This window comes from Aptenodytes forsteri, unplaced genomic scaffold (assembly GCF_000699145.1).
Source record: "Aptenodytes forsteri isolate BGI_AS27 unplaced genomic scaffold, ASM69914v1 Scaffold17, whole genome shotgun sequence".
Lineage (NCBI taxonomy): Eukaryota > Metazoa > Chordata > Aves > Sphenisciformes > Spheniscidae > Aptenodytes > Aptenodytes forsteri.
The window spans coordinates 1,142,809-1,153,938 of record NW_008795027.1 but is presented as its reverse complement, the minus strand read 5'-3'; the positions used below and the strand labels follow the sequence as shown (position 1 = coordinate 1,153,938).

At 54.3% G+C, this 11,130-nt stretch overlaps 2 protein-coding genes across 2 annotated transcripts in view; one reads left to right on the top strand and one right to left on the bottom strand.

Annotated features, from left to right (window-relative positions):
- The window catches only part of IRF7 (interferon regulatory factor 7), a 7,288-nt gene extending 5,840 nt beyond the window's left edge, over positions 1 to 1,448 (top strand). Inside the window, exons 8-10 of the mRNA XM_019471198.1 lie at positions 75 to 455; positions 625 to 743; positions 1,190 to 1,448. Of these exons, the coding sequence (XP_019326743.1) occupies positions 75 to 455; positions 625 to 743; positions 1,190 to 1,336 (647 nt within the window). The 3' untranslated portion in view covers positions 1,337 to 1,448. The remainder of the gene's footprint in view (positions 1 to 74; positions 456 to 624; positions 744 to 1,189) is intronic.
- A 544-nt stretch (positions 1,449 to 1,992) lies between these two features.
- On the bottom strand, positions 1,993 to 9,721 carry LOC103896226 (malignant fibrous histiocytoma-amplified sequence 1 homolog). The gene is given in 11 exon segments (XM_009276026.2): positions 1,993 to 2,079; positions 2,306 to 2,412; positions 2,519 to 2,589; positions 3,034 to 3,193; positions 3,714 to 3,871; positions 4,480 to 4,967; positions 5,068 to 5,258; positions 6,161 to 6,347; positions 6,768 to 7,059; positions 7,684 to 8,563; positions 9,574 to 9,721. Coding segments are annotated over 11 exon segments (2,700 nt in total). The 3' UTR covers positions 1,993 to 2,061.
- Between the last annotated feature and the right edge of the window lie 1,409 nt (positions 9,722 to 11,130).

Here is an 11,130-nt window from a genome sequence, read left to right as displayed (position 1 = left end):
GGGGGGGGGGGTTTTGGGGGGGGGGGGAGCATTTGGGTTTGGGGAGTGCGGCTGCTGATCACTGCCCGGTGCAGATGGCATCATCCCCATCCTGGACATCAGCATCTACTACCGTGGGAAGCTCTTCCACCAGGAGGAGGTGCGGGGCAGCCAGTGCCTGCTGGCATACCAGCCCTCTGACCCAGCAGTGGCCCTGCGTCCCGGGTGCCTGGTGCGCTTCCCCAGCCCTGCCGAGCTGACTGACAGCAAGCAGCGGCGTTTCACCAAGGAGTTGCTGGACAGTGCGGGGCTGCAGTTGGAGCAACGCACCCGCAAGCTCTTCGCCACCCGCCTGAAGAAGTGCAAGGTCTTCTGGGCCCTGTCCCAGCAGCTTGAGGGTGTCAGAGACCCCCCACCTAACCTGCTCTGCCGGGACAAGGAAACGCCCATCTTTGACTTCAATGAGTTTTGCACAGGTGGGCAGGGCTGACACCTGTGGTTGTCATCACCTGTGATGACACCTACAAGCCCCTGGTTTTGGGGCTTGTAGGAGCTAGCTCCAGGATGTCACAAGCATCCGAATCCTTCCAGCCCCTCTGTGTCCCCCGGGCTCACCCCAAAACTGAGCCCTGCCTCACTTCGCAGAGCTGAGGGACTTCCGCAATGGCCAAAGGCAGCGGTCCCCTGACTTCACTATCTACCTCTGCTTCGGGCAGTCCTTCTCCAAGGCCAAGCCCAAGGAATCCAAGCTCATCCTGGTCAAGGTGCAGGGGCCAACACCCACCACTGCCCCACTGCTGCCCAGGGAGGGGAAGATTCTTGGGGGCCAGGGGAGATGGGGGGGCTCTGGGTGACTGAGGAGGGGGACCCTGGAGGTCCATGGGAGATGGGGCTCTGGGTGCCCAAGGAGCAGGACCCTCGGGGGCTTGGGGATGGGGAGGGGGTTGGGTGCCCACAGAGGGGGAACCCTTGGGGAGCAGGGGAAATATGGGGGGCCAGGTGCCTGGGGAGGGGACCCTTGGGGGCCAGGAGTCCAGAGAGGGCCACCCTAGACAGGGGGCAGCTGCCCAAGGATGGAGACCCTCAGGGGCTGGGGAAGATACAGGGTGCCCCGCACACCTCCTTCCTCCGCTCCAGGAGGACGGAGCCGTGCAGGGCTTTGCAGCCACATCAGGCAGCCGCCCCTAACCCTGACGGTTTGCTGCCACAGCTGGTGCCCAAGTTCTGTGAGTACTGGTACGAGCAGGTGCTGCGGGAGGGAGCCTCCTCCCTCGACAGCGGCACCGTCAGCCTGCAGCTCTCTGACTCCTTCAGCCTCTTCGAGCTCATCGAGCAGTGCAACATGCAGATGGACTGACCCCCACCTACCCCACTCCCTGTGGCCCCCTGGGACAGGCACCAGCCAGCAGGGGACCACCGGGCGGGGACCGGGGACCACCGGGCATGGGGCAAACCGGCATCCCCCCGCCAAGAACACCATGGCGGGGGGGGGGCCCGCGGGGGGGGGGGGGCCCGGCCACCCCCCCCCCCCCCCGCCAAGAACACCATGGCAGGATGCCTATGGGGGGGACCTTTCCTCCTCCACTCCCCCCACCCCAAGGACAGCTTCACCGGCCGGTCCCGGAGCTGACACGTTGCTTTTCCCCTCTGTCAGCTGCTAATGTGTTTTTGCGGAGTGCGATCATTTACAGATTTATTTTCTTAAGTTTTCTAAGTTTAAATATATATGTATGGAAAGGTGCTTCCTGCTTGCTGATGTTGCCTGGACATCTGCCCCCACTATCAGTCCGAGATCTTCACCCCCTCCATCCCCCAAAACCATGGGGGTCCATGACCAGCCTTGGCCCAGCAAAGCCCTTGCTTGGCAGTGGGCTCGTACCAGAGTGCTTGTCAGCACCTTCTCCCCCTTACATTTATGTAAATGAAGTGACTTCCCACACATGAAGGGATGCATTTAGTGATGCATTTATTTCCATGCATTAAGGCTGCAATCGTGACTTGCAAGTAAAGCGTGTTGAGGACAGCTTGGCTTTGGCTAAACAGAAATAATTCTTCGGCGAGTGCCTCCCTGCTGGCCCAGAGTTACTCACTTGAGATGTTCTGGAAAAATAAGGCAGTAACTGCAACACGAAGCACCCAGAGCTCAGCTCTGAGGCGCAGAGGTGGTGGTATCTCAGGGAGGAGCGTGGTAACCAGAGCACTGCCCAAAGACGGGGTGTCCCCTTCCCGGGCTGGAAGCAGCTACACCCCCTCATTTCAGAAGCGAGGGGAGAGGACTGGCCATCAGTGTTGGACACTGGGCAAGGGGAGGTGGCAGCCTCCTTACCTGGTGATTGATGTGGATGCTGCTGGGCCCGAAGGTGGTGGTCCCATAGCTTGTCACATAATAGTGAGCAGAGGGCTGTGCCGGGGACTCCTCCAGCTTCCTAGGCACTGTGGGGATGGGGGGACACCATCAGCACCTCAGGTCCATGAAACCCTCAGCCCTCCTCCCCCCCCGAGCACTGTTGCAGCGCAAACCCAGGACCATTGGGCTCACCTTTGGGCAGGAGCAGCTCTGCGCCAAAGCAGTGCCCGCACGTCCCACAGGTTTTAACATCTTCCTTTGTCCTGTGGAGGAAAAAGCCCCGAGAAGAAGGAGCAGGAGCTGCCCTAGCACTTCCCATGGAAGATGATGCCAAGGCGATGGAAGAGGGTCCCTCTTTCCACCCTGACCTGAGGTCCCACCATTGGTGGGACGGCTGCTGCCTTCCCAGGTGCCTGAGCACCTTCAGCTCTTCATGAAATGGGGGACATGTGGGCACCTGGCCAGAGTGGACATTATGTGCCTGAGCCCCAGAGCACCTTTCCTTCCATACTTGAATTTCCCACACAAGTAAATGCTAACACCACATGGGACATGGGCTGCTATGGTCAGGAGAAAGACAATATAGTGCCTGGCGAGTTTCACAACTAATTTCACATGGCTTTTAGAAGCTGACCAGCCCCACCAGCATTGCAGTAGCAACCACCCAGCTCCAGGCCTCGGCTTGGAGGGGCACAGCGCGTACGTACATGGCATTTGTGCCATCCATGTCCGGCCAGATGAGCTCTGCGGGACAGCCGGCTGTTCGGCAGGGGGTCTTCACACACACATGCAGCCCCGGCCATTCCTCGGCGAGCTTCTGGATGACGAACACAATGGCCATGAGGAAGTCCCAGGCAAACTGGAAACCTTCCAGGCAAAAGGAGAACATCTTGCTTACTCACAGCCACCCAACCGCAGCAGCCCAGGAGATGCTGTGGTGATGCACGCATCGCTCCAGCCCGCCAGACCACCACAGCCAGAACGGTTGGACCAGCTCCATTTCTCAAGTTAACCAAGGCCCATCAGCCTTCAAAGGGAATTTGAAGATATGTTGGAAGATCTCCCCAACTCGGATGGCCCTTTTGCTCATCACTTGGAGACCCAGCCTGAGACTGTACTCTGCTGGGACCTTATCGGGAAGGATGACCCATATGCTCCATGAGAAGACTGAAAACTTGACTTTCCACTTTCATGTGATACCTTGAGAGGAATCCTGACCAGGTTGCATGGAGAAAGGGAAATCTTTAACTGAACTGCTGGTGGACCCTGGCCAGACTAGGACATGTGGCAGAGGCTTCTGGGATGCTCTGCCCAGAGGGGTGGAGGTGACAGGGAGCTAAGGAAAGACGTGGTTGGGAGTCATGAAATAAGGATCAGGGATCCTTACCTGTCCTTCCTGCCGGCTTTCTGCACCGGAGCTCCAGGTAACTGTAGGCCCTCTGGTTATTCTCTTTGATCAGCAGAGGTTTGCCATTGCATATGAGCAGGCAGGTCACCTTGGCCACCCAGTGCGTGGAGTAGAAGGAGCAAGCTTTCACCAGGAACCTGCAAGGAGATTGCCCATGGCTTTCACCACTCCCGCTTATCTCTAACACTGGGAGAAGGCATGGCACCAGGTGGACTTGAAAAATATGAACCCAATTTCAGTAGAAACAGAGGCAGACACCAAATGAGGAACCTGCCCTACTGAAAGCTCAAGCAGCGGGAGCAGCCTCTTAAGCCAAGAGCTGCTTATAGAATTGGCCATCAGATAAAACTCTGGACACAAGTTGAGAACCCCACAAGGACAGGAGACCTTCCAGAAACTGGAACAGTCCCAGTGCCCGTAGAAACTTGACCATCCTCAGGTGGGACTGGGAAACCTCTGACTGCCTGGATGGGCACAGACTAGCCAAAAACCACCCCAGATGAAAGGTGAACCAGAAGGAGTGTGGTCCTTTCTCACGTCCAGACAGCGAACATCAAAATGGTTCATCCAGGGCTCCATACGTCTGTGACAGAGCTGAGAAGCCGCCCTGGTCTCCTGAGTCCCAGACTCATGCCTCAGCTGATACAGTCTCAACGGCCAAGGGCTTGCTGACAGTCATACTGGCGCTGTGCCAAGCAAACCCTGAACCACACAACCTCATCAAGGGCTGGAAACCACTGCTTACCTCTGGAAGAAACCCTCAGGTATTTCGGGTGAGAAGTAGGCACGGATGTGGAGGTCCTCGGGGTGATCTCCTCCCCACACCTCAGAGACCTCTTCGGTCTGGTTCAGATAGGTTGGGAACAAGTACCAGGACTCGCCTTGGCCCCGCGTTGTCTCCCATGGCTTCCCGGGCACAAATTCACTGGCCTGTGGGTTGAGCACTTTGGCGTGCCTCACCTCCAGGCAGAGCTCAAAGTGCTCCAGGAGGCTGAAGAGCTTCCCTCTCCCTCTGTGGGGCCCGTGTCCCATGATTTCCTCAAAGATGTCCCGCATCCCTTCTGAACAGAGCTGGTGCTTCACCAAGGCACGCACGGCCTGGTAGCACAGCATTGCCTTTGACTTGAAGGTCCACACCCAGTTGGATCTGTCTCTGATGGTGGCATGTTCCCCAATCAGCGTGTCCACAGAGATGCTCTCGAGCTGCTGGACTAGGCGGTACCTCACAAGGAGCTGGGTGGGAGGAGGAGAGAAGAGGCGGCAATGAGAGGAGCCCAGCAAAGCTGCAGAGCTTGGGCTCTGCAGAGAAGACAGTCCTGATCCCCACACTCACCTTGAACATAGTTATTAGGAAGGTAGGCTGGAGAAAAACAGTGCTTTCCAGGTGCTTGATTTCCTCATACCACACGACAAGCCCGATGCGGTGGAGGTACCGCAAGATGTCCTGGAGAAGCTCTCTGCCCAGGTTGGCCAGGTGCTCGCACTGGGAGAGTTTGCTGAGCAGGTACTGGAGGTCCATCATGCCTAGAGGGAGACGTGGGAGCTCAGCACGCATCTCCCAGACACCAGCATTCCAAGGCAGATACTTGAGAGCCAACAAACACCAGCAGCACCCAATGTCACCCATGCCATTCCTGGAGAAGCAGCTGGGACCAGCACAATGCTCGGTGCCTGTGGCCCAAAATGCTTTGCCCATCCTCAGCTGTCCCACTGCCACCCTGCAGCTCCCATGGTCTTGCCTTGCCTCAGCGGTGCCAACAGCCTGCCAGGACCTCAAAGGACCATCTGAAAAATGTATCTCCACAAAAGAAAAGCATTTGCTCCTCATTCTCTAATCCTACAGGGGAGCCAGAGATGACACCGGGCACTGGTGGTGTTCATACCTGCTTTAGGTATGTAAGCGAGGAGCCGGGGCTGCCTGCTAGTCCTGCTAAGTCACAGGAGACATGGAGAAGGGGCTAGGGAGGGACAGGGGCCATTAAATAAAGTTAGCAGGACATGGGTTTGGAAACCACACAGAAGCATTAAAGCTGTGGAGCTCCTTCCTGCAAGATTTTTTTAATTGTATATACAGGGCAAAGGGGAGAAAGAACAATGTTACTGGAAAGAAACAAACCAGACAACGTGGCCAGCTCAGGGTACCTCCAGACACAGTTTGGTAGATGTTGGAGGAGCCTCCTGGTGAAGACACACTTGGCCTTTTCCTACACTTTTCCCTAGGCACCTGCCTTGGGGGCAGATGCTCGTAATGGTAGAGCGGGGTAGTAGCAATTAATGCTCCAGCAATAACACTGCAAGGTCTTCAGCAGTGACCCCCCCACCACGCGAGCAGGGCCAGAAGGTGCAGCAAGCACCAGAGAACCCATCCTAGCCGCAGGACAGCAGGTCCTCCCAGGAAGGTGCAGCGGGGGTGATGGACCACTCACCATGGTCTGCCATCTCCTCACTCTGTGCGATATCTACAATGGCAACTTCCACCTGCCTGTAGACGGGCGGCAGCACTCGGACGACCTCGGGGAAGAGCTCTTCATTCTTCACGTGCTCCAGAATAGTGTGCTCGAGCTTTTTGATATCATGGTGATCCGTGCAGTTGACAGCAACTAACTTTAAGATCTGGAAGAGAGAAAGCACACACCTGCCAAAAGCACATCCAGAGGAGTCTTTTAGCCTGTGAGGTAAAGGAGGGACCTAATGCCAAGGAGGTCACACACCGCTGGCTCAGCTTCAGAGGGCACTTCCTTCACACCTTTGCTCTGCAGCAGTTCCTGGAAAATCACCTGGGGATGGTAAATGTCACCCCCCCATCCCCAGGCAGTTGCTACAAGCCACAGGAGGAGATGCCCATCACTGAGCAGGCACAAGGACCCAGCAGGTCACAGCCAGCGGTTACCATGTCCACCCCAGCCCCGGGGAGTGGCTGCAATAGCAGCCTGATGCATTAGCACCAGGTCACCATCACCAGTAGCATGTCGGGCTACCAGAGATAACAGGGTGACCACAGACAGCAAGGAACCACGACAATCTCAGCCCTACGGTTAACGTGCAGTTCTCCATCTCCTTCAGCCTCTCCCACTGGTCCACGTAAAACTCAGGCTCTTCGCTGCCCTCCAGGTTGTTGATGAAGTGAGCGAGGTTGCTTTTTCTCTCCGCCAGCATGGCTGCGATCTTGGCCATGATATCGCGCCTCTTCTCCTCCACCTCCTCCTCCCGGCAGCAGTCCACATGGGTTCCCACAGGAAGCACCACCGAGTTTGGGACTCGCATGGACAGGTTGTTGATCCAGAAACCAACAAGCTCCTTGAAAGTCTTGTCGTTAGTTTGGTACCTGGGGAGGGAGAGAAAGAAAATCCCAAATTCACGTCTAACCCTCCGGATCTCCAGCCAAGTTCCACCAGCACAGGCCTGACCATGCACCCTGTGCTGTCCCAGGGGCTTACTGGAGAAGATCTCAGCTCTCCTAAGCTGTCATGGGCCATATCCAAGTTCATCCTTAAGTTTCCCATCCTTAAGCTAAGCCAGTTAAAGCTATGGGGTGTAGCAGAGTCCGTCCCTGCTCTGGATAGGAGCATCCCTCTGTACCACAAGGCCCAAGCCTGATGCTCCCTCCACATTCAGGGAGCACCACAAGATACAGGAGGGCTTGTAGAGGTATTTCCAAGGCAGAAAGCAAAGCCATTTAGAGCGGGGATCAATTGTCATCACATAAGGAGTTAATGCTCATCTAACCCCTCAAAACAGAGGACTTTGGTAAGGTGATGACAGATCTAGTGACTTAATTAAAAGAGTGATCTGCAAAAAGAGGGAGAGGAAGAGCTAGCTACTCCAGCAGTGAGAAGACCAGGCATCGAGGTCCAATGGAAATGGTGTGAACCCGCACAGGGGAAAGCTTCCCCAGCCCCTTTTTTTCTTCTCCCACTCCACTTTGAATCCAAACCAGCTCAGCACTTACATGTGGAGATTGATGACAAGGATGACAAGCGCCTGTGGGGTGATGAACACGTGGTGAGTCATGTAGTACTCCAGCTGGCCGGCGAAGTCCCAGAAGAGAAATGTGAAGTCCTCAATCCGGAACTCACTGATCTCTATCCCAACCGTTCGCTCTTCCTTGGGCACCAGTTTGGTTTGCCCTTGCTTCAGGCTTTTGCAGATGGTGGACTTCCCTGCCAGCGAGGCCCCCAGGAACATGGTCTTGACCCTCTTGTCCTCCTGCCCGGAACTGTGTTGAAGCTGGTTGAAGTAATTCCGGATCTGCCGGATGCCACCAGCACACACTTCACTGGGCGGCTCCCGGAGGGGGTTCCCATTGGCCTTGAACATTTTCAGGGATTGCCCCTGGAAGAGCTCCTTGGGGAGCTGGCGAAGGGCATTATTCTGCACGTGGAGCTCCTGTAAGTGTGCCAGCTGCAGGATAGGCTGGGGGAAGGTCCGGAACAGGTTGTTGGAGATGTTGAGGTACTGGAGGCTGCCTCGACAAGCTGCCAGGTCCCTGGGGAGAGCACTAAGACGGTTGTTGTTCAGCCGCAAGTGTTTAAGCCTGGGGAGATGGGAGAAAATCCCCTCTGGGATGACCCGGATTTGGTTCTGGTTCAGCTCAAGCTTCTCTAAACAGACCAGGCTCTGGATTTCATTGGGAAAGTCCACAATCTCATTCTTGGACAGTATCAGCTTCTTCAGATTGCAAAGCTTAGAAATGCCAGTGATGCTCCTGAGCTTGTTTCTGTCGAGGTCAAGGCTCTCCAGTGCAGGGTTGCCCAGGACTGCTGGAGGCAGCACGCGCAGCCTCTGGGTGGAGAGAGTCACTTCACGCAAACCATGCTCCTGCTCCTGACCTGGACGCATGGGACAGGGAAGGTGGTTAGGAGAGACTTTCACCCTTTGGGTTGCAGACCATTTTTTCCCTTGAGCTCTGCACAACTTTAGGATAATTTTGGCCACCAAGGAAAAGCAGAGGCAAAACGCAGGAGGTGGTTGAACAGCGTGACCACAGCTGCTGCTTGAGCAGCTCCTGTGTCCTCTGAAGAGAGAAACCAAAGCTGAGGCACAAGGATCTTGGCTGGGCCTGAAGACACAGGAAGAAATGGTGCCCACGAGATGTTGACCTGTAGCCCAAGCGTCACGTTAACAGCTTTGTGCTCATTAAAGTGCTGTCAGAGCTCCAGCCACAGCCACATCTACCCCAAAACCGGCATGTTTCTAATCCCAGCAGCGGGCTGGCAAGGCAGAGCTGACGTGAGGAGGAGAGCTGCTCTCCAAATAACTCATCCAGCCCGCCCTCAGCTTTCGACCACAGCTAGGGATATGTGTTGAGGCCAGGGTTAGCGAGTTCAGACACTTCTCTCACATCCTCCCCCCGCTCCAGATGCATGCTGCAATTCCCCACAGAGATGCTCCCAGCCCTGGGAGACCAGGGGAGTGATGCAGGGACAGTGGGGTCCCCTGCAGGACAGGATGCACAGGAAGGGACTCGGTGATGGCCGAGAACATCCCCAAAAGGAGGGCGTTTAGAGCAGAGAGGTTTGCAGGTGAGAAGAACACCAGGGGGATGTGGGATGGGGATCACACAATACTAAAACAAAACACCATCAGATTTGCTTTCCTCTCCCTTGTTTCACTTCCTCACCAGATGACACTGAGCGCGGCATCCCCTCACGCAAGGCACCCTGCTCAGGACTGACTCATCATCAGTTCTCAGCATCACCACCTAAACCTGGGACATGCAACGAGCCCAGCAGGAAAGCAAGCTTCCCCCTCTCCCAAATGCCCGGTCTCTTCTCCAGCGCCATCAGAGAGACAAGCCAAAGGGCTCCCACCACCGCTCTGAGCCAGGGCAGCTACTCACAGGCTCTGGGCTGGGTCATGGCCTTGCAGCACGGCACCGGCTAGATCCTCCCAGTCGCTCGGCCTCCCCGTTTCATTTCCTCCTCTCGTTTCGCTCCCCGCCTCCCTGAGCTCTGCCTGGGAACCCCACCCTCTTTTTCTCCATCCATCCTCAGAGCAGCTCCCAACAACCCAAACACCTCTGGACAGATACCAGGGCCATGGGTATGTCCCAAAAGCAGCTCTGGAGGTCACCTACAAGACAAAGATGGTGGCAGAGTAGCTCCTGAGTCAACATCTTACAGCAGTGTCCCTGCCTTTGATAAGGAGCTTTTGGTGTTACCACTGTTGCAGAGGAGGGAAAGGACACTAACAAGAGGTTATGCTACTACCAAACTACTGCACGTGCTGAATAAGTAAGATTTCTTCCCTTAAACATGTGGCAGCATCTGATCCAAGAGGGTCAACAAGAAGGAAAAAAAAAAAAGAATGCAAGTAGTATTCACAGTATACTAGAAAAACTGTTTTCTAGAACATGCCAGTATGTTTCTCATTGCCTCTCCCGAGGGACAGCTTACAATTTGATGGATTTATTTTTAACGGTAGACAGAATGAAAGAACCAGTACTCTTGTTCATGTAACTTCAGGGGAAAGCACGTGTAGAAGGTATAGTTTTCAGCTTCATTGCTCCTCCAGGCAATGGCAGGTGCAGAGGTAACTGAAATTTAACAGTCCTTACAGTACATGCACTCCTAATATATCTTGCAACAGGCTGTTAGCTTTGAATTAGCAGTAAAGATAACACCAAGAATTTAAAGCAGTGAGTCAATCTGAGGAACAAAACAGATTGACATCATCTTCCTGGTCAACACTGTAGTTGCTTCAATTATTTGGTCAAGCTTTGTTTTTCACACCACCTACCCTTTTTCCACTCATGCAGGCAGGTTATTCCAGAATTGTTCCTCTGATACATCCGAAGGTGTCCAATGTCCAGCCTAAGCATACGCACAACTAGATCACGTTCTCTCATTCTTGTGCCAACAGTGCCATAAAAGCTTCTGAACTTTATTTTGTCAAGAAATCTGTCAGCAGTGTTTGTATTTACAACCCCACACCCATCTGCTAGGTACATATTCTAGCTACAAGTTTAGCTTTAAAACTAAAGCTTCTCTTCTAGCTATTCTTTTGCAGTCTTAGTGAGCCTTTGTTCCAAAATCTTAAAAGAAACCCCAAAGTTATCAATCCCTCATACTCCATTCAGGCTGCACTTTCATACAGGAAGCAAACAGAGCCAAGGAAGATCAACTCCAAAATGCTCAGGGTTCATCCACAAACACTTCTGTAGGATGGTGAATAATGGGAGTGAAGTGTTTTGCCAGTCCAGACAGTACTGGTATATGGGCCTGTTTTGTTTAAATAAAAAAAAAAAAGTCCCCAAACCAGCTACTTGGAACCACAGCCAAAATTACAATATGCAGATAAAAATCTTACGATTGAAAATCAGAGTTCAGTGAGAAGTTAGGAACGCCAACAAGGGATCAAAGGTCTTGCTTGTGAGTTTTCCTATGCTTATCAGGAA